Raw genomic sequence first — 26002 nt, 5'->3', positions numbered from 1 at the left:
AGCTGCTGCACCAAAGGGACGTTCATCGATGCCGGGCTCTTGGAAGCGGTCGAAGTCGGGTGTGGCGGTACTGTAACGATTATAATCAAGGTACGGATTTGGTGGCAGCATTGGGCTCGCGGCTGCTGAACTGCGGGAAGGCTGTGGGGATTTCACGACATCTCGCTGCTCCTTCATCTCGGGCTGAGGCTGGATTCTGCTGTCCTCGAGCGTCTCACTCAGATCGACCACGCTCGGCATGTACGGACGCGATGTGAACCTCGGTGGCGCGTTAGCCTCAGCAGCTCGGTCTGCTGCCTCTTTTTCTTGGCGCTGCCGACGTCTTCGACGCCAGAAGAAGATTCCCAAGATGATAGCTCCCAGTATACCCAGGGTCAAGAGTGTGATTGTGAGGATGCCGCCTGTGGTCTGCGCGAAACCCTTTGAGCCACCGGCAGCTGCTGGAGTGGGTGTGTGTGACGAGGATGGTGTAGATGTCGGAGCTGATGTTGGTGCTGGGCTCGACGTTGAACTCAAGTTCGACGCTTCTGATACGGGCCCAGTCGAGCTCGGCTGAGCTACTGACGTCGATCCCGTGGGAGATGCACTGGTCGGCACGACCGTGATGCGTTTCGTACTCGTGACGGTGTTTGCTGGAACTGCAGACGTGCCGAGTGTATTCGTCGGTGATGCAGTTGTCGTTATAGGATCTCTGCAGGTGACCGCTGCTCCGAATATGCCTGCGATTACCGATGCAATGCATCCAGGGGGACAGAGCTCCACAGCCGTCACAAGAAAGCCGCATGCGGCGCCAGCTTGACGTCCGGCGATAGAAGCTGGGCTAGCCATGGTATCGGCCTCGTTGTTGCGGCTTGGTGTGTCAGGATGCGATGCTCTTGATGTTTTGTCCGAGGCAATCGATCAAGTTGAGCCGGGTCAAAGAACCATGCGAAGCGCAATTGATCCAAAGAATGGCACGATGAGAAAAGAGAGGATGATGAAGAAAGAACTCGAGCATGTGCTGCGAGCAGTACGTGCAGTGAATGCTGCTTGAAGGCATTATTGTCCATTCACGTCTTCAGCGCAGGTATCACCTGATGGCTTTTGCCACGAGACCGGACCCGTGGATCACATGCGGCATTCACTGTTCCAAGGGATGAACAAGCAAACCTGCCGTGCTTGATGTCGATCATGACAGACCAGAGCGCCGCCGCAGACCACGCTGTTGCTGCAGTACAGTCCAGTCCAGGAGCTTGCCATGGCCGCTTCATGTTCATGCGGCATTCCATGTTGAAGGCCAGTTGCCTGCTCTTCTTAAGGGCGTGTCCTGTCAAGTCGTCTGTACGTCCTGCTAAAGTTGTGGGTACTTGTAGTCTTCCATTACCTGTGCACGTCCCGCTGAGTTATCTGTAAATGTTCAAACAACTCACTTGTACGAGAAGTCTAGCATGTCCTCTCTCAAATTGATTGCACGAGCCAACTCATTGTGCATATCCTGCTACGTTAGCTGTACGACATGTCAACTTGGTCCTGCAAGATGCCTGAACATGTCCTGCTAATTTGCCTGTACGTTCATTGGCATGTCCCGTCAGGTCACCTGTGCATGGACTGCTGAGTTGCATGTGCATGTCCTGCTGAGTTATCTTTACGACTCCTGTCAGGTTGTCGGTACAAGTTGTTGGCATGCCCTGCTAGGTTATTGCCAAGATATCTGTACAGTTCTTTAGCACGTCCTGCTCAACTCCCTACCTATGCTGTTGGCATGCCCTGCTCAATGACCTGCTAGCATGTCCTAAGTACCCGTGCGTTGAAGTCCGCCTGGCGAGTTGGCCACGATCGCGAGAACGACCTCTCGATAGTCGAGGCAGGCTTTTCCGGCACACTTCAACTGCTCGATTTGACCTACTCGGACTCGAGCGTATGTCCCATACATTGCTTCACAAGGTCTGGAGAATATCGAGGCAGGTAGATCGCGTCTTCCATTGATTTGTGCTTTCCGAGAGGGAACCAGCTGAGAGGTACCGAAGACGGTCGCATGCCTCATGCCGAGACACTGCAACTAGCCCACTCGTGCGGAGTTTTCGAACGGTCCATGAACCTCACCATCGCTCCTTCCCTTCTCATGCTTCGCGATCACTCCATGCTTTCCCTGAACGCCCTCAGCTCTTGACCAGCCAATCTCATCGCATCGTGTCCGTCTACGAGCTCTGCGCAACGCGCTTGCCCTTGGCGTTCTTCTTCGGTGTGTCGCTGATGTTGAGGGCTGAGAGGACTGTGTTAGTTCTGCGATCCTGGTTCGTTGTCGCGGATTTCCCCTTACTCGGTGGCAGGCTCTGCTTCAGCTTGTCCGCCTTCTCAGAGTTCTGCACTTTGAGTGTGTATAGGAACCGATTGCAGCGGACCTTGAACTTGGTCTGGCCGGTGACCTTGTTCTTCTTGATGCGCGCGGAGGAGGCGTCCTTGCGGCGGCAGATCTCAATGAAGCTCTTGATGTCGGTGACTTCTTGAGGCATGGTGGGCGATTGTTCGTGGGGAGTTTGTTTGGGTCGGGGGAGATGATTCGGTTCGTTGCAATTTGCGATTCGAGAGCTCGTCGACGATGTTCTCAATGCGGATTGAAATTGTTCGGTGGGCCCGATTTCAGCCTCAGGCACGAACTTCCCATGTAAATCTTGGCGGAAGGAACGAACAACATCGCGTCGTCTGAAGTTAAGACGGACTTCCCTCAACATTCACTTACAGCAGAATGGCCGACGCGAGCGCCGATTCAACAGCTGTTACGCTGTCAGCGACGGACAAGACTCGAATCGCCTGCGATGTCGCTGAGCACTTCATCGATTCATACTACACAGCACTGTCAGCCGCTCGCAACACAATCAGCTCGTTCTACGTCCCTGCCTCGACCGGGACCAGTCCTGCGCAGACATTGCCATACATCGCGTACAATGGCGATCTCACACAAGATCCGGATGCCTTTCAGGAGAAGTTCAAGGACATGCCGTGGACACACTACGAGATCCAGAGCTTCAACGCGAGTGTGCTGAACCCGTGCTTGGATCCGTCGTTGAACAAGACGAAGAAAGACGCAGAGCGGAATTTGAGCATCACCGTCCAATGCAGTGGATATGTGCGCTTGAATGAACGAAAGGACGGACCAATGCACGGGATTACCGACTCTTTCGTATTGGTGCCAAACAAGGAGGAATTCGGTGGTCGAGGAACTGGAAAGCAAGACCAGGGTCGGCAGTGGCTGATTCAGACCCAGACCTTCAGATTCGTCACTTGATCAGACAGGTAGGTCCCGATCGGTCAGCAGACGTGCGAATTGTTCTGCCGTTGCATCGCCCGCGGTGCGTGCCGTAGGTGGAAGTGTGTTTGCAAGCCACGTTGCATTCGCGCTGCTCTCGCAAGCGCATCGACAGTTATTCCAATTGACATCGAAATCATGTCCTCCTCCGACCATGTAAGTGATTGTTCCACGTATTCTTCACGAGCTTTTCTCACTGTCATAGCAACCGTCTTTGCGCCCACGATCTCGCGGAATCTTCCAGCCCCTGGGTCAAACACTTCCTCGCTCTTACTGAACACCTCGATTTTATTGTACGACACTGCCACTGGAAGAAGCACATCGCGCTGGAGGCACTTTATCAGTCAGCTATTCACCAACACATCCCTGAGCTCCCGGTGCCCCGCTGCAGTCACTACGGCGACGGCCTTGACTGGACCCCCTCCCGAATTGAAGCTCCGCTGCAGCGTGCCGCGCCGTGCCCCTCGACTCGCTCTTCGCCCTTCAAAACCTTCTCCAGTTCTGAAGCTCGTCCTTCCGCTCTACATCCTCGGACGCAAACACCATTCCTCCCGCAACAATGAAGGCGAAGAGACCTGGTACCGACCAGGTGGCGGAGTTCAGTATCCTCGTCAACGGGGTCGACAGCACCGAATACACTTTGCCTCTCGTCTCAACTGGCGACCGGAATATCCTCGAGTGCTTCATCGAAATCCGCCCTGGGGACGATCTGGTTGTCCATGGCAAGTTTGGTGGCTCTACACTTCACGGCGCATTCGATCTCGTTGTGGATGGCACCTTTGCTGGCGCTGGGCGATTCGATGGCAATTCCATCAAATACAACCGAATGACTAAGAGATTCACCAAGGCACTTGATGGCCGCAAGCCTCCTGGCTGGACATCAATAATGCCCCCAACTAAGCTCCACGAAGGCTACATGCAAGTCAAGCAGCTAGGTCCATCGATCCAGGCAGAACTTGGTCGCCACGAGATTGAAGACGAAGGAGTTGCTCGCCCTGGCATCGGAAGCATTGCAGTAACCGTTAGTGTCAGTCAAGACGAGTTCAAGCACTCCATTGAGGATCAGCAGTGGCATCTCGGCTTCGGCGACTGGCGCGAGCGCTCGCATTCGAAGGTTCGGGGAAGTGGAATTCCGCCCGACCTGTACATTGAGCCTGAAGTCAACGAGGAGGTGATTACCTCGAAGCGCAGCTTGAACCATCGTCGTCAATGGACAGAACCACGGCCAGGGCCAAAGCCTTGGGCGACGTTCATCTTCTACTACCGTACTCCAGAGACCTTGGACACTGCTGGCTACGTTCGACGGCCGAATGATGTGCATTCACTCGAGCCGTGGGACGACTTGATCGATGGCGCGTTTGTGTTCTTCGACAAGAAGGATCAAGCCACGAAATCGAAGGCTAAGAAGTCTCTCGCGGACCAGGATGATCAATCCGATGCCAACAATGGCGATGCACGCAACTCGATGTTCGTCAGTCCTGCGCCCACTGCTCCCCAAGGCCGCGCAAAGAGCCCCAAAGTCGCAAAGAAGAAGGGTAGATTGGGAGGATTGCTGACGCTGAAGAAAGACGGTGAAGTGAGCATCGCGCGGCTGTCCGACGTGCAAGACGATGACGCGCTGTTGATGCAGCCGAATCAGGACCACAAGTCACCACTGGCGGCACAGCAATCAGCAGCAAACCCTACAAAGACCTTTCTGGAAGAGCTCCCTGGGGCAAACGAACTTTCCGAAGACGACGGCGGCCTCTTCGTGTCGAAATCTGACAACGGTGATCACATGGACATCGCGGCTACAGGGAAAGACATCTTCGACCTGAATGATCACTCATCAAGCACGGCAAGACCTGACGCAACATCGACTGGCGCTGCCATGGGTGCCGCGCTCTCACTTGTTGGCCATGCCCGACGAGGCGATGTCTCTTCTGAGGCGACCGGTATGGTCAACGATGAAGTTCAAAGTGACCTCGACGAGTACTTCGATGATGAAGCGGCTGGGTTGCCGTTGATCGCCGAAGCTCCTGATTCGAGATCGAGAAGCGGATTTTCAAACGCACCTGAAGCTACGCGTGGCCACGCGCGTGCTTCACAATCGACACATGCAGGCACAGAACCTCAGTCCTCACCTCGTAGGCGGACCACGAGTGTCTATTCTACGACCCCACAAGCTTCCAGCCGTCCACCATCGACTGCTGCCTTGCCTTCCATGGCAGCGCACACTCATGGCACTGGAGAAGGTGCGCGAGCATCGTTGGGTAGCCCAGCAGCGATCAATGAGCAGAGCGAAATGGATCATCCACGTCGTTCCGCCTCCTCGAAGCCATCATATGCCAACGACAAAGCGGACGACATACCACTACGCGACACGATCACCGCCTCTCGACTAACCACGCAACTTTCGGACATCGACCGCGTTCCCTCCGTCGCCACCATCCGTGCTGCCATTCCTCCAGAGGGTATTGCCATTGGCCAGCTTGCGAATCTGCTCAATAGTTGTGGACCGTTCAAGAATTTGTTCATGGCCAAGAAAGAGTTCAACAAGCGCGTCGACGAGGTTGCTGCGGAGAATGCGCTGGGCACCCGTCTCTTCCCCAGGTCCAGCTCGAAGCCGGCAATGGCCCATGGGTCTGCCGATGCGCCTACCGCCTTGCTGCAGCCCATCAAGCAGGAGGTCGACGAGGATGACTTCGAACGCGGCATCGCAGCGACGATCGAACACCAGGACACAGTTCAGCCAGCCATGCGGGCTTCGCTTCCTACTCAGGCACATGCCACAGCTTCGATTGCAGACGTTCCGACCGGACAGACCATGAATCCGTCTCACAAGCGTTCCGCCTCCGCGATGAGTCCTGCCACGAGTGCAAGTGATCCTCCTGGCAAGGAAGCTCGGACGAACTTGGAACAAATTGCTGAACGCAAGGCTCAAGCATTACAGCAAATAGAAGCGACTAATGCGCGCATCGAGGCAACTAACAAACGCAAAGCTGCCCAGCGGAAGGCTGCAAAGAAGCAAAAGCGTGAAGCTGCCAAAGCTGCTGAGCGGGAGGCTGCGGAGCGAGAAGCTGCGGAGCGAGAAGCTGCGGAGCGAGAGGCCGCGGAGCGCGAGGCTGCTCTGATCAGGGAGCAAGAAGCTCAGGCGATGGAGGAAGTGAATGAGCTGGAGCGGCTGGCGGCTGAGCGGGCGGCGGAGGCGGATGCTCTGGAGACGGACGACATGGACATGGATTTGGACATGGCATACGACGACGACGACGACGACGACAGTGATGGAGATTGAAGATGACCATTCGGTCGTCAGGTGCTCACTCCATGGCGTTCTGTGGCTTTGTGGTGTGTTGAGTGGCGCGATGGGCTGAACCGGTGTTCTGCGTGCTTACCTTGGTGGCTTTTCGACGTAAGTTCCGTTGCGTTTGAGCATGAATTTTGAGCACTTGTCGAGTTTCAGATAGCGATCGACAACAAAAGTATTGACTGCGCTTCAGCCGAGTTACGAGTCGGTCCTGTCCAGGGTGCTGAGATCTTCTAGTATCGAAAGCATTGCATCGTTGCTCGAACATTCGGAAGCTCAGCACGAAAGACGACTTCATTTGCGTCGACGAAACGATCCTCGCCCCTTATAAACCAGGCGATCACGCGGGCATCGGGACTGCAAGACTCGCAGAGTCCCGTCGTTCTCTTCGCAGCTGATGTCAGCGTCGATATCGCCAAGCAAGGAGGCCCATAAATCCATGGCCGCATGCAGCCATCTCACCAAGACAACTTTCCTGTTCGGGTCTCAGGAATGCATATTCAGGAACACAAGTTCACCCAGTAACCCGGCTTTCGGGTCGATTGGCAACGGAGATGTCCGCTCCAACGTCTTACTGCTTAGGTTCCAGATCTACCGACAATGAATCTGTCGGAGACCGGTACGAATACCGTGAAATTGGGACAAACGCCACAATCTAGAAGACGCCATGACGCTGACCCGACCGACGAATGCTACAATTCATATGGACTGCTTTCGCCTTCGACTTCGCCTCTTCTTGACGGTGGTAAACTGGCAGATGGCCTCCTCGAGCGACATCCCATTGCCAACACCTGCCCATGGTACGCCTGCAACCGTACGACGTAGTCACGAGACATCGCATCACATGTCCCATGCATGGAAATGGTGAGATCGGCAGCGGGTCAATGTAAATGGTTGGCTTCAAACGGTTCAAGCCGATAACAGTTCGCAGAGTCAAGAACAAAGCTTAGGTGGTGTGATTGTCCAGACCTGTGGGTCGAATCGGTCCTGCTTCTGCATTCAGAAGACCTGAAGAGAGACAAAGCGAAGCATGATATAACCCTCGACATCATGCCTCGCTCCTTCGCAAGCGGAAAAAGTTCAACATTCCTCACTTGTCGATCCTTGCAATGGCGCAGCTGTCCAGCCTCTTGTGCATACTGTTTGCGTTCTTCACTTTGGGAAACTGCTTGACCCCAGCAGAATGGCGATCTCAGTCGATCTATCAGGTCATGACAGATCGCTTCGCCCGAACGGACGGGTCGACGACAGCTCCGTGTCGGCTTGACGACTACTGTGGAGGAACATGGCAAGGCTTGATCAGCAAGTTGAGCTATATCCAGCAGATGGGCTTCACAGCCATCTGGATCTCTCCCGTGGTTCAGAATGTGCAAGGTCTCACCGCAGATGGCAACAGCTACCACGGATACTGGCAGAACAACCCCTATGCATTGAACCGGAAGTTCGGGACTGCCGATGACCTCAAAGCCCTGTCTGCAGAAGTGCATCGCAGGGGAATGGTATGACAGGTCAACCTCGATCGAACGGTCCACCACTGACTCTGAACAGTACCTGATGGTCGACGTTGCCCCAAACCACATGGCCTCAATCAGCACCCGCGCCAACGTCGACTACTCCAAACTCTCCCCTTTCAACGATAAATCATACTACCACACGCCCCCCTGCGGCATCGACTACAACAACGTCACCAGCATCCGCAAATGCTGGATCGGAAGCGACACCGTTTCCCTCCCCGATCTCCGCACCGAAGACGCACGAGTCCAAAACCTCTGGAACACATGGGTTTCCCAACTCGTCTCCAACTACTCCAGTACACATCCCCCCCAATCCCCCATCCCCCATCTCAAACTAACCCCGCCTCCCTCCCAGTCGACGGCCTCCGCATCGACACAGCCCAACAAGTCAACCCCGAATTCTGGCCTTCCTTCCAAGCCGCCGCCGGCGGCCTGCACATGATCGGCGAAGTCTGGCAAGGCAGCCCGGACGTAATGTGTCCTTACCAAAACTCCCTCCCGGGCCTCATGAACTACGCAGCCTACTACTGGATCATCCAAGCCTTCCAGCGGTCCACAGGAAGCATGGCCAATCTCGCCAACGGACTGGCCTGGATGAAAGCCGTATGCCGCGACACCACACTGCTCGGCTCCTTCATCGAAAACCACGACTTACCACGCTACGCGAGCATGACGAATGATGTGGCGCGGATACAGAACGCGATTGCGTTTACCATGCTTATGGATGGGATTCCGATTATTTACCAGGGTCAGGAACAGAGATTTGGAGGGCACGATGTCCCTGCGCAGAGGGAGCATTTGTGGCAGAGCAAGTATGATAAGAATGCGGTGTTGTACAAGTTTATTCGGACGATGAATTTGATTCGGCAACGGGCGATTCAGCGGGATGGGAGTCATGCTACGACTAAGGCTTCGCCGATTTCCAACGACGCGAACACGATTGTTGTGCGGAAGGGGACTGCTGGAAAGCAGATTATCAGTGTGTACACCAATCGCGGATCTGGATGGAGTGGAGTGGTGAATGTCAAGGGTACGGCGGCTGGGTTTGGGGCGTTCCAGAAGTTGATCAATGTGGTCAATTGTCGGCCGTTTACGACGAATCGGACGGGCGATGTTGCGGTGTCGTTGGTGGCGGGTATGCCTGCTGTGTTGTATCCGGTGACGGAGATGACGGGGAGTGGGATTTGTGGATACTGATCGAGCGAGTCCCTTGGTAAGTATGTCTGCAATGTTGTCCTTAGTGTTAACACGCTGTAGGTCTATAGTGCCCTCGTTTATTTGCTCCCGAATAAAGTAGTAGCGGAGGGTAATATACTTAGTTCTCGCGTAGAACTCTAGGTTTCTAGAGAGCTTTATTGCAGAATTGTTGTCGATAAAAATTAGCGTAGGTGCGGAGGTGTCGACTTCTAATAGTCTTATCTCTTAGATAACATTGCGTAGCTATATCGATTCCTTAGTGCATTCTGTCGCGAATATGTACTCGGCTTCGCAGCTCGACAATATAATAGTCTTCTATCTTTTAGAGCTCTAGGAGATTAGACTCCCCCTAATTGTATAGATCTATCTACTTATTAATTATATAGTATCGGTGCAGTTTGCCTAGTCGCTATTATACTATCCCTAAAGTACGAGCTTCCCTTTTCCTCTCTTAAAGTAGAGTCCGAGGTAGAGAGTTCCTTTTACGTATACGAAGATTCGTTTAATAGCCTTTATATAATTATCGCTTAGATTCGACATATACCTAGCTACGAGTCCTACTCCGTAGGTAATATTAGGTCGGGAAACCGTTAAGAGGTAGTTAATTAATCCGACTATTGCTTAGTATTTTTAGAGGAAATCGCGTTAAGTAGTTTCGGATATACTCTTCGTAAGTTAAGTAGTAATATTAACTAGTATTAATAGTATGTTCTGTCCGCCGAGTTCGAAGCGGTTAATTATCTATTATGCATAGCTAGCCTAATGTAGGTAGGTTCCGTATAGTATAATCTAAATATATATGCCGAGGTAGTATACGTATTATCCGAGATTAGACATTTCGAATCGTTTTTGTAGTATAAGTTTTATTTTCTATATAGCTTCTTTATTCGATCCGAAGATGTTAAGGTCGTCTACGTATATAGTAAGGTAGAGTCTATCGGGGTAGATAAAGAGTAAGGAGTCGTATTCCGATATAATCTAGCTATTCCGTTTAAGTTCTTACCGGAGTATAAGATACTATACTCGTCTAGCTTACTTTAATCCGTAGATTGCTCGGTTTAGTTTTAGGTACTTGCCGGCTGCTTCTAGGAAACCCTTAGGTAGTTCGAGGTATATATCTTCTTCGATTAGTCCGTAAAGGAAGGCGGTTTTAATATCGAGTTAGTAGTATTCCTATCCGTAGTAGGCTTAAAGTGCGAAGAGTAGCTTATAAGAGGGTTGTTTAATAACGCCGGCAAAAGTTTCGTTAAAATTAATGCTATGTACCTATTTAAATCCTCTCGCAACAAATCTAGCTTTATATTTTATAACGTTACCTATCGGTTTAAGTTTTAGTTTGTATACCTATCTACTACTAATAACATATTAATAAGTTAGTCGGTTAACAACAGTCTATATAGTGTTATCTATAAGACTATCGTATTCGTTTTAGAAGGCGGCTACCTATTCGTTTAAGTTAGGTCGTAGAAGTACTTCTCTTACGGTTCGTAGTTCGGTTTGTAGTAAGAGTTTAGCTATACAGATTGCATAATTTATTAAGTGCAGGTCGTAGAGTATAGAGTTGCGGTTTAAAGACATAATTATGTTTAAATGTATATATAGTAAGTACTCTCTTTCTAGTATTAGGGATGCAATATTCTATCTAGGGTTGCAACGTATACGGATCTATAGGATATTATTCCTACATTCTTTATAAGATATTTATTCCTAAATCGTGCTTAGGTATATGTTACTTTATACCGCGAGGAATCCTTTAGGTAGGTTACTCCTTAGAACATATAAGGAATATTAAGTATAATAGTAGCGTAGTATATAGCGGTCTCGGCTCGACTAGTATACATTTTGTTTAATCCTAGGTAAGTTTGCCCTAGAACGTATATAGTAGCCTAAGAGATAGTGCGACCTTATAGAGTACGTAGTAGCTTTCTATAGGTATTAGGCTTTTAGATTCGAACGTAATGTTCCGTCGTCGTAGGCGAGTATTAACACCTACTCTAAGTAGTATAAAGTAATTATCGTCTTAGTTACTATGCTATCTTAAATATTTGCTAGTCTTAGTATACCTATTATCGTTATTACTAAAATCGCCGTTACCGGTTCTATTTTTGTCTAGTTGTTCGTTATCGTCTTTTAGTAGGTTTTCGGATTTGTCTCCGGCGTATTTTCCGTCGCTATCTTCGTTATCGTTATTATTATCTTTCTTATCGGAGTTATTATATAGTAAGGTAGACAGATCCTCCTCCGAGGATCTTTACGGTTCGGTCCTTACCGGCTATAGCAATTTCTATATTAAATTAGAAATATTCTAAGAACTACTTTAGATTATTTACTACGTAGGTGTTCGCTCTAGAATTAAAAATCTATCTATTATAGTCGGAATAACTAGAGACTAGTATATACTCTCTTCCTTCTTTATTAGAACTATTGCCTAATGCATCCTACCTTACTAGCTTTCTATCCCTATTTACCTAGATAGGGATATTAGCGTAGTAAATAGTAGGGGATATAGTAGTCTTACTTCTATTCTAGAATGTTTTAGTATCGAGAGTGTATTAGAAGAGAGTAGCATTAGTCTCTATTATAGTAAGAAGTCTTTAGGGGCCTAGCGATAGAGCTTTAATCTAGGGGCGACGCTATTGCCGGTCTTTCTACGCTTTAAACTCTTCTATAGATAGTTTAAGTTTAGGGTAAGTCTGCTAGTATCTCTCGTCGGTATGTCCTTTCTTACCGTAGGTATTATATTGCCTTAGTTAGTATCCGGACCTAAGAGAGGGCTTAGTTTGTTGTTTGTTTGTTTGTTCCATTTACGTCCTTTCGGAGTCCAAGACTATGTAGGACGGCCTTGCGCGCAAGGCAGTAGATCTATTTACAATCAAATTCTTTCGGTATTCTTTGACCTTAGGGGAAAACCCCGTGCCTAAGGTAGAATCTGCAAAGCAGAATCTACCGAAGGACTTCAAAAGCAGCGCAAAACAAAGGAAATCCAACGAGTGTCGTGCAGCCGGGGCTGCAGAATTTTCGCGCCAAGCTTTTTGCAGAATTTTCAGCGGATCCTTCCGCTTCGCACACACGCTGCGAATTCGAAAGAGATGCAGCGCAAGGCGCAAAAAGCAGCTGTCCAACTCGCTGCCTTCTCTTGTCCTCAATATGCCTTTGTGGAACTATATGCCGCCTTCTAGCGCATATAGCTACGCAGGTTGATCGCAGAGTTGTAGATTCCACCGAGTTCTAGCTCTTTAAAGTGCATGTATGCTTCCTTCGAGGGCGACGAAGTCTCTAGAGAAGGGACATGCGATTTCGATTCGGATTTCGAGGAGGTGCGCGTATAGGGCAGAGTGGACTGCTTCTTTCTTCTTCTCGTTCGTAGCGTAGAGAGCTGTTCGTTCGAATCGTACTGTCGTTCTGTAGCTTGTATCTTCGAGGGGAGGCGTGCCTCCAGGTCGTGTTATTGTTGTAAGGGAAGAGGGATCGACGGCCTCTCCAATCCTCCGGAGGAAACTTGGCTCTGCAACGACGGTATCGTCGCAGGTTCGTAGCCGGCACCACGTACAGGTGTTCCTCGTCGCCGACCGAGAGGGCTTAGTAAAAGTATTAATATTCTTTCTTCGAGCCTTATGTTCTTAGAGATCGGACTTAAAAGTAAGTAGGCAATAAATAACGGTAGGTAGGTCTAGATCTTGTCTAGTAGAGTCTTTAAAAAAATAATACTAATTAACGAAACTTTTATATTCTCCGCCGAGGCCTCGAATAAGTTTGTTAATAACTATCTTATTATCGTAGGTAGCTCTATATTATTTAATATCTAGTTGTACATATTCTACGTTATTAATATAGTTCTATATACTTCGAGAGTTTAGAATACTAAGCCTTTCGAAGGTTAAGCGGGTAAGTTTATAGGCGCGGACTAGGGTTAGGGAGTACTATAGCTTAATCTATTAGAAGGCGATAAAGGGGTCTTCGAACCCGAGTAGTCTACTACGGATAGATAGGTCGACCTAGAAGACTAGGAGTACTATTACTAGTCCTATTTGTTTCTTAAACTTCTCGTATATATTAAGGGCGAACTTATATATAGTAAGTCGATAGCTAGCGGTAGAAGCATCGGGGGTAGTCTTTTTAGATAATAAGGGCATAGGTTTACTATTAGAGTCTGTTTCTACTACTACAAAGTCGTCTAGTAGTAAGGATACGCGGGTCTTTTTCTTTCTAGATACCCTAATCTTAGTAATTATTAGGTTCTCGACGATTTAAATTTTATTATCGTTAGGTGTATTAGTAGTAGTTTTACCGTTAAATCTATATATAGCTAGGTCTAGCTTATCGTAGACTTCTGCCCTTCTAGAGAAGTAGTCCTATAGGCCTTTAGCTTATACGACAACTTAGAAGTCTCGGACCTAGCGAAGTATGTTATTTAGTCCTCGGAGTACTTAGAGGGAGACTCCGGTCTCTACGGCATTAAGCATACTAGGGTTAGGTAGTTTAGTACTTATACTAAAGGTTTATTGTTAGTAGCTAAGGTTAGTTTATAGTAGAAGCGGTCCCGGGCTTATAACCTATTAAAAGGTTATAGCTTAGAAAGTTGCATATAGGAAGGGTAATTTAATTTAGAAGCTACGGGGTAAAGACTAGCTATAATACCTTCGTTGTGTTCTTTTATACCCTTTAGTATATGCTAAACCTTTAATATCGTCCTTCGTATTGTCGTCTGCATCTAGTATCTTCCTTTGTCCTTAGGAAGTCTAGACCGAGCGCACTATCCTTTAATAACATGCACTAATCTCAGTCTCCTTTGTTCAACATCTTAGGTGAAGGGAGATCTATACATCGTGCATAGACATAGACAACGAATAGTATTATACAGCGTACATGATGCTCTTGAGCTTGTTCCCTGCGATGCACTCTCTCACGAGAGAAAGGGCCACAAGCCATTGGAGAACAAGCAATCGTGAAAGAGGAACCGGTGTCTATGTTCTCATTGCAGCATTCGAGGAGTCTGTGCCAGTACGCTCTTGTTGCAGCCAGCTTGGCGCATGCGGATGTCATGCTCAGTTCGGAGATTTTGACGAGCCAGTCAAGCCAGCATGCCATCACAGCATTTACTCCTCCATCTTCGTCTCCTCCTCCTCATCTTCACCCTCCAGCGCAATCTTAGCAAGCCTCTCAGCCTCCTCCTTCATCGCCTTTGGCACCTCCTCATGCCGTCCCTTAGTCGGACCATTGACCGCGCTGATCCACGTCAACTCCAACTCAAAGTCCTTGTCCTTGCTATCCTCGTGCGCCACATAGATAATCCTCGCCGCCTCCTTGACTCCCTCCTCCAGCGTCAAGCAGTTACCCTCCTTAGGATCCAGCTTGAGCTTCTCCAACTCCGACTTGGCCGCCTGTCGTCCCTTGCCCGTCGCTGCGGCGTAGTAGCCCCAGTACAATCCTGACGGCTCGATCATGTAGAGGTATGGTCCGCCTTCCTTGACACCCGCCGTCTTTCCGCCTGAGCCGGCTTTTGGCCCGCTGCCCACCACACCGTCGACGTCGATCTCGGTCTCTGCGTCCCAGCCTCCGACGATGGCCGTGATGCCGAAGGGTCGTACGGATGAATAGAGGGTGTATGCTTGGACGAAGGCGCCCATGCGGTTGGCGAGCGAGGCGACGGGAATGGGAGCCTTGTAGGTGCCGCGCCAGCTGGAGGCCTCGTCTCGTGCGCGGGAGATGAAGTGGCGACCATCGGGTAGGAGGCCGGAGTGAACCTGAGGGAGATCGTCAGAGTCAGTGTTTGTGCAGGTGATATATTGCAGGAGATAGCACTTACAACGCCCATGTGTCTGTCAATCGTGGCTATCCGCTTGTTCGCATCTTTCTTCAACAGCTTGCTTGAAACCAACTTCTCCAATGCGAGCACGACTCCATCTTTGCATCGGATACCAATTGCGGTGCCACCATTCTCTACCGCCTTGACTGCGTATTCGACCTGGAAATTGCGACCATCGGGGGAGAAGACGGAGTTGGAGAGATCGTAGCCTGTACCTATCGACGTCTACGCATTGTGTATTAGGTGATGGCACATCGTGAAGTCATTGCATGTGATAGCATTGCATACCATGGCTGCGGGTTGTGAGAGGCGTCGAGTGCGGAGCGCGGTGTCGGGACCGTGCTGTCTGTTTCAATGTATTCGGTGTGATAGAGTGCACGGTCTCGTTATGAGGCGTCAAAAGGTGTGATGGCGATGTCCGGGGAGCTGTGTTATGGTGAGGTTGTTGATGAAGCTCCAGAAACATGCACTTGCCAAAGCTCAAGGCAGCTCGGTGTCGCGCGTCAAGCTAGTGCCGAAGTTTACCCGTGGAAGATATGAGTGAAGATCGAATGGACGCAACCAGACTGATCACAATCGAGACATATCAATCGAAGGACGACATTAGTATTCATCGTCCTCTCAATCACGCTCGTCGAGCTAGACTCCGCGAGTCCACGTCCATCTCCACCAACAATGATGCTACTATCTGGAAGCCGCTTTGGCTGATATTTCACAATGGACTCCCGAAGTGTCATGCCTTCGCGCGACTCAGACCAGGCTCGGTGCCTGGCCTTACACGCCCAGAAGCAGGTCTCCTGTCCCAGTGCCTCGTCCAAGCCATTGTGAGAATGGTGTCCAAATCGATCTGTCTGGCACCTCTCCCCAGCTCCACTCTTCGCATTTACCAGTCGGGCGAGCCCCGGAGTGACTTCAAGACTCTTCATTTACTGGACGGACGGCCCATGGCGTACATCGTCGTTCTTTCGTCTCGGCGTGAGTCTTCCTGCTCAACTCAATTTCGCAGGAATCGCCTTCTGTTCCATCCATCACCCTCCACGAACATACTCCGGCCGTCTGAACGGATGCGCCTCCGTATTAAACACATAATCATCCAGACTGACATACTCAGGCTCACAAAACACAAGGTAGTAATACTTGAGCGTCTCCGCCGTCCTGTGAAAGTCGTAGTCAGCTTCCAACGCCTCCCCATCACGCTCGCACCATCTCACATACCAGAAACTCTCCATACTATCCTCCATCGGCGCCGTCCCATTCGTAACATCCTTCATCGCCGCATGCGCAAATTCCGTCCGCGTGTGCGCATACACGGTCTTGAACATACTCCAAGCCGTATCTTGCAAGGACTCATCGCCGGTGACGCGGTAGTTGATGAAGATACTCTCGATGGCCTCGGGTCGTAGTCGATAGCCCGGGTCGGGGATACTAGCGATACCTGGTGGTAAGCGATTGTTCTTGATCAGTTCCGAAGAGTTCGTGGAGTCCTTGATCTCGAAAGGCGCGAGATCGTATACGGCGCGGTTCCATTCGTCTTCATCCCAGGGACAGCTGGCGTCGTCTTTGCATCGCACGACGTTGGATACCTCTGGCATGATCTTTGTGGGAAAGTTGTCGTATGCCCAAATGCATCCATCAGTCAGCTTGCGGCCGATGGCGACGTAGCTGTCATTCTGAAGCAACTTCCCACCTAGCGCGAACATGCCGCCAGAAAAGCACGATAGGTGCTGTAGCTCAGCTTGAACCGTGATCTTCTCCTCCAGGAATCTCAGCGCGCCAGGCACGAGAGCATCCACATCTCCCTGCTTGGTCATCGGTCTGAACAGCGAGTGCTTCATCAACGTATTCATCGCTCCATTGAACATCGCGGCGTACTGCTCCGACCCTCCCAGCAGAGCATACATCTTCGGCAAGTACTCATAAACCGAGTCCCCCAACGCAGCAATCGAGAACACCTGGCTGGAATGCTTGGAGAAGAACTCCATATCCCGTCCGTTGACGATCAGCGGCCACATTCCAGGGATATTCGACTGGTACTGCTGGTCTCGGAAGACGTCCATCACGCGGGCCACGGCATCGTACCATCTCGGGTCGCGGGTGATTTGGGAGAGGCGGGTGAATTCGAGGCAGAGGGAGCCCATCTCTGCGAGTACCACGTGGTCGGATGCGACTTGCTCCTCGCCTTTACGAGCGGCGTGGAAATCCCACCGCAGGATCGGCATTCGGTTTGGGGTGTCGAAGGCGGCGTAGAGCATGTCTGCTAGTTCGAGGCTTTTGTCGAGGAGTCTTTTGTCGTCGGACAGGTCGTAGGCGGATAAGAAGCCGCCGAGATAGCGGATTGTTGTTTCAAAGACGTTGATGGACTTCTGCGTTGTTGCTGTGAAGTCGATTTGAACGATGCTGTCGACGGCTTCTTGGAATTCTTCTTTCAGGTCCATGATCCACAGCGTGTCCAGGGAGTCCACGAGTCTGAATCAGATCAGTTCGGAGATTCTCGCGTGATGCAATACAATACTCACGTTGCAGCCCAGCCACCAAATGCAGTCTTATTACCTCCACTCACAGGAAGCAACTCATCAGCCAGCCATGCATGTCGACGATACGCATCCCAGCTGCGTTGCATCGCGAACTTGACTTCAGCAAGACGTTGTCTTCGTTCCGCTGCACGTATCGAACTTTCTTTCTCGGTAAAAACATATTGGACTTTTGGTAATTCCGCTCCGGAGTGAACTGGGAGGGGTAAATACTGCTGCACTGGATGTAGCTGCGGTCTTCGTGCCCAGTCGAACTTCTCCGGATCACTCTTGGCTGGCAATCGATATACGCCATCTGTATATTGTAATGATGCAGGTCCAGGCTGGCTATGTGGTGATCGGAAGAGGTTGACGTGCAGCAGGAGTATGAAAAGAATGATGCCTGTCACGCCTATCGTGGTCGAGCGACCGAACAACGGCATTGTGATCATGGCGACGCCGGTGAACGTTCGATTGCATTAGGATGAAAGGATAATCATGAGGTGAATAAATTCAACGCGTGTTGGCGAGAGGCTCGCAATCCTGAGGTAGTACTCCTGAGTTCGGCTTCACTCAAGCTCGGATATCCGTTGGCGAATACGAGCTATTGGAGAGCATTGCTCCTTCTTTGAGAATGGCAGGCTCGAGTACAGACCGTCGGCCAGAATTGACAATCCTCATCGATCAAGCAATGCAAGACTAAATTAGATCTCCATGCAGAAGCCGTTGTCAGCAGAAGAACGAGAAATCCGCTGCCACCAAAACCTCCATGATGACTCAGCATTAGAGATTCCAGGTCCGCTGTTCCATTCTTCGCTTTATCGCCCTCTCCTCCACCCTAACCACACCACCATGTAACCATTTCTCCACCACCGCAATGGCGACCCCTCCCACCGAACACATAGCCTCGCACCTCCTCACCCGCGCCCACTCCCCCGACCGCGCCCAAACCATCTTCAAAACCCACATCCAACAACGGCCCCTCCTCCTCCGCCCCTCCTCCCCCGACCCCAACACAACCGCCCGCTCCGCCCGGCAAAAAGCACGCCTTCTCAAAGCCGCCTCAGCACGAAAGTCCAACAAACCCCGCCCCCTCAGCGCGAAGCAAAAACGTGCCCTCGGCGTGCACAATATCCCCAAATCACAGCAAAAGTACAGCATCTACGAACCGCTGCATAAACTCTGGTGTGAGTACATCCGCGGCGTGCTGGGCGTGGACGGCGAGAGAGCATACGTCGACGCCAACGGTGCAGGGCCAATGTTGGTGTCTGCGGACTTCCACGGCGCGGAGATGGAGGTCGTGAGGAGCGGGTGTGTGAGTCGGGTTGGGGTGAAGGGGATTGTGGTCAAGGATACGAGGTTTACGTTTGAGGTGGTGACGAGGAGGGATGCGGTGAAGATTTTGCCGAAAGAAGGGACGGTGTTTCGGTTTGAGGTGCCGTTGGTGGAGGAGGGGAAGAGTGGAGAGGTAGGGAAGAGGAAGCCGCTGGTGTTTGAGCTGCATGGGAATCAGTTCCAGACGAGAGCGCCGGACCGGGCGAATCGGAAGTTCAAGATGCATATTGATCTGGATTTGTGAGAGGAAGGCGATCGACTCGTTGCGAAGGGCTCGCTCGAGTCGGGGTTACGAATTATGCTTGAAGCACTTCCATGCCACAAATGGTTTCATCAGCGTATGTTACAAGCGGCATTGGACAGTTCTTTCTGGATGATGTAGGAAGACATCATTGTGTTCACGAGAAGGATGGCAATGACACGAGGCTCTACGTACCACCGAGGCTTCCATCTGCAGGCTGACAGACTCGTATACATAATAGCTCGCACAGCCTCCAAGACTCGCGTTGCATGACCGGCCTCCTTCGTCTTATCGAGTCATATCTTACTCAACACCAACCTCGATCCTCAGGTCTTTCTATTGTGAAAGAAAGACCGAGATCGTTTTTCCAATGCCAATGCACAGTCCAACGACACGCGGCCGGAGAATGCACGAGCCGAACTCTCCGACGGTTGCGTGACGGACCAGGATGCAAAACAGGGAAATGAAAAGGCTTAGCGAGGCTTGAGCAATTTAAGCAGCGACTTTAAACTTCCGGCGGAGTCGATCCCTGCTGCAGCTCTGGAACCACCATCCCAGCCTTGATGAGGCGTCGTCACCATACGAGTACATTTCCAATCCTTTACCATGTGATCCTCTGCCTCGCCGAGCACTTTGATCTATTCTTTTCTGTACAAAACTCATGCAGTGTTGTGTCATTTTGCTCATGAAGCGCATTGTATAAACAGTACCGAAGACTCGACCCGACCCCGCTCCCTTGAGACAACGGCCCGATCGACGACCGACGATGTCCGACGAGAAAGAGCAGCGCAACGCAGAGTCACACAATGGCGCATCACAGGCCGCAAACGCACCTCAGACGGGCGGCGAGACGAACGAGAAGGCCAACAGCGCGGCGGACACCACCAGTGAACAGCATGGCAGCGACGATAAGCCGCAACCGAGCTCGGCCTCGTCTGCAGAAGATAAGCCTCCAGCGAAACAGCCCTCAGGCGGGTACGACAGCACGCCTATACCAGTACAGCCCAGAGGATACACCGTGAAGTTCACGATTCACCGCGCGGAAAACCTCCCAATAGCCGATCTGAATGGCTTCTCTTCTGATCCCTATTGTCTGGCTCAGATCAATTGCGATACCCCGACACGACACAAGCAGGACCCATGCCTTCGATGGAGGACGCCGACAGTCAGGAAGGATACAGAGCCGACGTGGAACGAGTCGTGGATTGTCGCGAACTTGCCGTCCACCGGCTTTAAGATTAAGATAAGAATATATGATGAGGACGCTGCGGATCAGGACGATCTGCTTGGAAAGGCACATATTACGATTCCGTCTCTCAATGAGACCTGGGAGGGAATCAAGGAGCAGGGTTTCAAGCTGCGTGTACACGATGGAAGTAAGAGAGCCTACGCGTTCCACGCTTTGACAACCTGCATGCGAGCGAATAAGCACTTTCGCGGATATCTCTACGTCAGCATGGAAATGCTGGGTCGGACGGAGGAAGATGGACAACATGGCCGAGTCTACACCGTTGGGCCTTGCATGGCGACACGGCATTTCAGTCCCATGCTCGGCCGTCTTGTTAATGTCAAGGAGCCAGACGCTGAAGACCAACCCGACCAGCCCGAGGAACCGGTCTCCAGCAGTGGCCAGAAGCAGAAGAAAGTCGAGCGCTTCAATTTCCAAGCCAATCAATTCCAACTCCAAGGGCCCATCCCTCCCGAACTCTACCATCGCTTTGTCGAATTCAAACCCTGGGTCGGCAGGATGTTCACCAGCAAAGGCATCTCCGGCTTCCTCATGGGCAAAGCCCTCCGGCATCAACACACCCGCGTCTACAACTACTCCCGCTCCACCATCTGGCATCGCTTCCCAGCCGGGCCTTCCAAAGACATGACCATGGCCTTCCTCGACGCCGTACACTGGGACCACGGCGGCCGCATCTTCACCTACGTCCTCACCCTCGACGCTCTCTGGCGCTTCACGGAAACCGGCAAAGAATTCGGAATCGACATGTTGTCCAAACACACCATGCACAGCGACGTCTCCGTATACATAGCATATTCCGGGGAGTTCTTCATCCGCCGCTTGAAACATCCCCGTCGTCCACCACCCCCTGATCCAGTCGAGTCGTCCTCGCAATCTCATCCCCTAACCCACGAAGACAACCCCGAACACCCACCCGCTCGCCTGAGGAACGACTCCCACTCCTCCACAAAATCCCTCAAAGACCCCCGCTACTACGAACTCGTCATCGACAACGACAGCGGCACTTACCGCCCCAACGCCTCCCTCCTCCCCATCTTAAAATCCTACCTCGCGCACCAACTCCCAGGTCTCCACATCCTCACTCTCGACTGCAACGCCGACGCCGAAAAACAACAAAAGATGAAATCCGAGCAACGCGCCAAGAAAGCCCAGTCTGGCCAAACCATGGTCTTCAAGCAGGGTTCCGGATCGAGGAGTAGCTCGTTTTCGAGTAGTGATGATGAGGAATTCGATGCACTGCAGGCCGCACTGATGGATGAGGATGCGATTGCGAGGGAACATGGGCCGATGAGTGCGACTGCGAAGGATGCGAGGAGGAGGAATCGGGAACGGTTGGCGAAGGCGAAGAGGAATTATCTGCCGAGGTTGGAGGGGGAGGCGGCAAGGGCGGGGAGTGTGGAGGAGGTTAGGAGGGAGGGTGGTGGAGGAAGGTGAGAGGTATGATTCCGGAGAGAGGGAGGATTGGTGATGAAGGGAGGGGGAGGATTAGATTGGGCTTTTTTGCTGCGCAGGTTGAGATTCCCACTTTTGCGTGTTGGTAGGTGCGCTGAATATCGAGTACAGAATTATTGAGACAGTCGGAATGATGTCGACAGAGGTTTCATGGGTACTTGTTCTATACATGTTTCCTTCGGGTCGAAATTGCCCATCTTACAGCAGCTTCACGACACGGTAAGGTGCAGCCTCTTCACAGACACCATGAAGCGGCATTCTCGTGACGGAAGTGTCTCCAGAGCAGCGTTCTGGGTCTCGTACGCCTTACGCCTCTCGCTGTCCTCGCCAGCTCGACCTCTTCAGTCGTCCTCGCGAAGCCCGCGGGAGAATATCTGTCGTACGCAGAGATCCGCACATCTCAACCGCATCACCGTGGATTGCCAACGCTCGCATCGCTTCGGAGCCCATCTAGACGATCAGCCGCATTTTATCTGCTGATGGCGTTACTTGGATCAGGCTCAGATCTACTCACTTCCAGACCATGCGCAACGTGCTTGCTCAGTACGACGTTCGTCGCCAACCACACTATCAGCTACTGTCCTGACTACGGAGCGCCTGGCATACCTCGATCGGGAGCTTCTTCTAGAGCGCGGTTGAGACACCTACGCCGACGAATCCGCCGCTCCTCGAGGCTGTGTCTCAATTGTACCAAGGGAAATGTACACCAAAAGGAAAAAACATCCGCGAAGCTCGAGACCACGCTCCAAGGTAGTCTATCGTCGTGCTGCGGAAAAGCGCTGCAACTCATACCTAGCATCAGACATCCGCGTAGAGAAGACCTAGTGGAACGATATTACACCCCAGCATCCACTATTTATCGAGCAGGAACCCAAGCACGAATCGGAAGACTCGGCATTCTAGGTAGGTAAGAATGACCGAACAGCGACGATCAATAGCTTTTGCTCCGCCGACTACTGTAATGAAGGCCGAACTCCCATCCGGGACATCGATTCGACATCGAGGACCTATCTACTCCTTGACAGTCGGTAGTTCCGCTTGGATTCGCAGACTCAGTTCTTACTGTACATGCTCTCCATGCCTCAACGTAGCCATCTTCTACGGCCGCTCGATGAGGTAAAAGATGGGAAAAGGGGAAACTTTGATGCCACAGAGCCTTGTTTGAGTAGATGGCTTCAACCTGTGTCTTGTACCTCCTAACACCGACCAACTCCGGATCGTAATCTCGGTTCTTTACCCACTGTTCCATCGTTGACAGAATTCGTTTGAAAAGCTTTTGAGCGACCTTGCTGGCTACGACGACGACGGACAATAAATTGGACGACTTCACTGGCGAGACGAATCTCACGGCCGAGCCGAAGTCGCGACACAGCGAGCCGATGAGCGATAGCAACGAGGGAAGCGAGAAGTAAGAAGCCCGAGCTTGCGAGGACGACGATGTTCGTTGCGCGGATATGGCATGCTTCGCGGATATCGGGCTGGCGGAAAAGCTGGGCGAAGGGTCTGGTCTGGCCAAGCTCGAGGACCGGGGCCAGAGTCGATGTCGGTGTTTCAAAAGGAGACTTGTGAGTATGTGGACTTTTTCGCGGCCGTCGGAATTAGATTGAGAACATACGAACGTGTGGCGCTGCTTCGAAGCCAGAGAAGACGGGTGACTTGGTGTTGTGTCCACTCAGTTCGTGCATCCTACCGCGCAAGGGCCGATCTTGACGTTGAACAGGAGTTACAGGGAAAAAAACATCGTGGTACTGCAGGCGTTACAGTCACACAACAAGCAGGAAAGCAAGAGTCAACAACAACCCCCAAAGAGCGGCAGCTGGTAAGCCCGGACGTGATAATGCACCACTCCCTTCCCGTGGAGAAGTAGTAGTAGTCTCCTTGTCAACGATTCGACACAGAACCGAGGGTCCGCTCGAGCCTTGTATGGGACCCATGCCATACGCCGGCGACAGGATCAGGAGCTGTAAAGCTCGAGCCGAGTCATTGAAAGCAGTTTCGTTGTCCATAGTGTAGGCCGAAGAAGTTCTGTAAAATAGCGTGGAGTCCCTGGGGTATGCGGATGGAGTGTCGGAGGCGTTGGACGCAGTCGTGATGGGTCCTATTTTGTATGAGTGCTCTGGCTCATACTTCCAAACAGCTGTTGAAAAGCGATATCTGACTCACCGAGGTTTGAACCATCACTGAAGCCACCAGCATCGCCACTGCTACTCATGGCGTTCAAAGTACCGTCGCAAGCCCGAAGTCGGGCAAAGTCCACGGGGTGGTCTGCAGACGCGCTCTGTGAAATCTCTTGTGAACAACTGTCACCGAGAACGGAAGTACAGTCCCCGTTATCCGTGGGATTGTATGACTGTGTAACGTTGGGTGGCAGGACAGTCAGCAGAGTTTGGACGGATAAATTCATCCCTCTTTGCTGCAAGAACGAGCCCAGAGTCGGACTGTCGCCGGGCCATTGGAGCTCCCACTGCGTGTTGGCGATGCAGAGACCTTGGCTGTAGTTTGCTGAGGTGTTGTCTTCGCCCAGGTCATCGATGCGGGTGTTGGGCACGGCTAAAGAGGTGATGTTGATGCGCCAGGTCCAGTTTTCTGAATTGCCGTTGAAGGTACGAGTGAAGGTTACCGAGTCTGTCAGGTTGGGACTGCGGCCGGCGGCTGAGATGGCCTGCAATGCCGAGGGGTCATTCGCAGGGCCAGGTTTGTAAGGACCTGCGATGAAATTGTAGCCACTTTGTGCAGATACGGTGAGGAAGAGGATGCAGAGCGTGATAAGGGTGTTGAGAGATGGCATTGTGAGGTCCAGGACGGATTGGGAGGAGTGGGTATTATTGGTAGAAGATGTGCAGGCGGGAGGGGATATATCGTTATACTTCTCGTTCTCGCAATGGCTTCATGAAAAGGCAGTCCTCCTCCATATTGATACGCACATCCCGCGCGGGGTACGAACCTTCAACGTAGTATCTGTATTATAGGTTGTGTGTCCAGGCGCACGGGACGAGACGGGACGATCGCATCCTGCCAAGTCGAAGGATTCATCCGCTTCCCAATGAAGAAGGAGCGTCGTGATGATCTTTCGACTCGTCTTGGTCGACCGCGACTCAATACACGTCGTAGTCTTGGCCACCTCTGGGCCTACGTCTTGCAGAACCTTGTGAGCTCTTCAACTCATATCGCGCTGCAGATCCCGAAAGTTACGCCGATCAAGAGTCCTGTTTGCACCAGAATACACGTACTTCGTAGTGCCGCAGGCCCGAATGAGCTGTTCGCAGGCTCTACCGATGACGATAAATCGGCCATCACATATTTTAAGTGCACTTCAGGGCCGCTGCCCCGGCGATAGGTCTTGAGGACGACTTGAGCGTCTTAGAACCCGATGGCTCGTTTTGACCGTTCGGAAAATTTGAGCCGGAAGCGCGGCACTGCTCACCGTCCAGGGTGTGACGGTCTGTGTAGACAACGGGATGCAATGCTGGAATTCGCGTGGCGGAAGAGTGGCCGACTCTAATCATAGGATGCATTTGTCAGCTTCAAAAGAAAGGTCGTCGGAGATCCTGAGCTTCAAACACATGACGAGGATGGCTGGAAGGATGATGCTGCGGTGTGTTTGAAGAATTCAAAATGTTTCGGGATTTTGGCGTTCATGACTTGGGTTCGTCGGAGGTCTGCGTTCAGGAGCAGAGATGTTCGGAGAGCGTTTGAACAAGATGATACGAGAGGATTGTGTCCGCAGCATTCGAGATCGTTCATCGAAAGTCTTGGAGAGAGAGGAGAGCAAGCAAAATTACTCCCCATGGCGAGACCCGACGTTGAAAGAGGCATGTCCGATAGACTTTTGCTGACGTCGACGTGTTCTCGGCTGTTCGGATCGATGACGAAGCTCGAGAGTGACAGGTCCCTCATACCAGTCCGTGTGGCTTCAGCGGTGTGTTCCCACATGAGTCCGTGGGTCCTCGAGGGCCATGCGAAATTTGACAGTTCTATTAGAGGAGTGCGGTGGGGAGTTGGCGAACGCGGAGAAGTGGTCCACGGGTCTATATCTGTCTCTCCTTTTCCAGGGTCCCTACAGGGTATAGCTATGGCAGGCTATAGTGAGGATTCCTTATACTCCCGCGTTGAGAGCGATTGACAC

At 51.6% G+C, this 26002-nt stretch overlaps 8 protein-coding genes across 8 annotated transcripts; 4 read left to right on the top strand and 4 right to left on the bottom strand.

Annotated features, from left to right (window-relative positions):
• Positions 1 to 1899: 1899 nt before the first annotated feature.
• Positions 1900 to 2554, bottom strand: MYCGRDRAFT_60583 (60S ribosomal protein L38; the record flags this gene model as incomplete). Its single annotated transcript, XM_003850567.1, has 2 exons — positions 1900 to 2242; positions 2300 to 2554. The coding sequence occupies 2 exons, from the start codon at positions 2490 to 2492 to the stop codon at positions 2178 to 2180; spliced, it is 258 nt and encodes an 85-aa protein (XP_003850615.1).
• A 171-nt stretch (positions 2555 to 2725) lies between these two features.
• On the top strand, positions 2726 to 6560 carry MYCGRDRAFT_110093 (uncharacterized protein; the record flags this gene model as incomplete). The annotated part of the gene is made up of 3 exons (XM_003851208.1): positions 2726 to 3218; positions 3278 to 3329; positions 3794 to 6560. The coding sequence occupies 3 exons, from the start codon at positions 2726 to 2728 to the stop codon at positions 6558 to 6560; spliced, it is 3312 nt and encodes a 1103-aa protein (XP_003851256.1).
• A 1121-nt stretch (positions 6561 to 7681) lies between these two features.
• On the top strand, positions 7682 to 9283 carry MgAMY3 (putative alpha-amylase; the record flags this gene model as incomplete). The annotated part of the gene is made up of 3 exons (XM_003851209.1): positions 7682 to 8071; positions 8121 to 8382; positions 8442 to 9283. The coding sequence occupies 3 exons, from the start codon at positions 7682 to 7684 to the stop codon at positions 9281 to 9283; spliced, it is 1494 nt and encodes a 497-aa protein (XP_003851257.1).
• A 5096-nt stretch (positions 9284 to 14379) lies between these two features.
• On the bottom strand, positions 14380 to 15514 carry MYCGRDRAFT_73729 (proteasome core particle subunit alpha 7; the record flags this gene model as incomplete). The annotated part of the gene is made up of 3 exons (XM_003850566.1): positions 14380 to 15027; positions 15090 to 15314; positions 15378 to 15514. 3 exons carry the CDS (start codon positions 15378 to 15380, stop codon positions 14380 to 14382), a joined length of 876 nt encoding a protein of 291 aa, XP_003850614.1.
• A 603-nt stretch (positions 15515 to 16117) lies between these two features.
• Positions 16118 to 17709, bottom strand: MgAMN7 (putative 1,2-alpha-mannosidase; the record flags this gene model as incomplete). The annotated part of the gene is made up of 3 exons (XM_003850565.1): positions 16118 to 16244; positions 16305 to 17555; positions 17606 to 17709. The coding sequence occupies 3 exons, from the start codon at positions 17707 to 17709 to the stop codon at positions 16118 to 16120; spliced, it is 1482 nt and encodes a 493-aa protein (XP_003850613.1).
• Positions 17710 to 18455: 746 nt separating this feature from the next.
• On the top strand, positions 18456 to 19178 carry MYCGRDRAFT_110091 (uncharacterized protein; the record flags this gene model as incomplete). Its single annotated transcript, XM_003851210.1, has 1 exon — positions 18456 to 19178. One exon carries the CDS (start codon positions 18477 to 18479, stop codon positions 19176 to 19178), a length of 702 nt encoding a protein of 233 aa, XP_003851258.1.
• A 763-nt stretch (positions 19179 to 19941) lies between these two features.
• Positions 19942 to 21858, top strand: MYCGRDRAFT_45334 (uncharacterized protein; the record flags this gene model as incomplete). Its single annotated transcript, XM_003851211.1, has 2 exons — positions 19942 to 20742; positions 20779 to 21858. The coding sequence occupies 2 exons, from the start codon at positions 19942 to 19944 to the stop codon at positions 21856 to 21858; spliced, it is 1881 nt and encodes a 626-aa protein (XP_003851259.1).
• A 1781-nt stretch (positions 21859 to 23639) lies between these two features.
• On the bottom strand, positions 23640 to 24664 carry MYCGRDRAFT_94299 (uncharacterized protein; the record flags this gene model as incomplete). Its single annotated transcript, XM_003850564.1, has 2 exons — positions 23640 to 23974; positions 24040 to 24664. 2 exons carry the CDS (start codon positions 24662 to 24664, stop codon positions 23640 to 23642), a joined length of 960 nt encoding a protein of 319 aa, XP_003850612.1.
• Between the last annotated feature and the right edge of the window lie 1338 nt (positions 24665 to 26002).

This window comes from Zymoseptoria tritici, chromosome 7 (genome assembly GCF_000219625.1).
Source record: "Zymoseptoria tritici IPO323 chromosome 7, whole genome shotgun sequence".
Taxonomy (NCBI): domain Eukaryota; kingdom Fungi; phylum Ascomycota; class Dothideomycetes; order Mycosphaerellales; family Mycosphaerellaceae; genus Zymoseptoria; species Zymoseptoria tritici.
The sequence above is the reverse complement of the archived record's forward strand: the minus strand, read 5'-3'. Positions and strand labels throughout refer to the sequence as shown.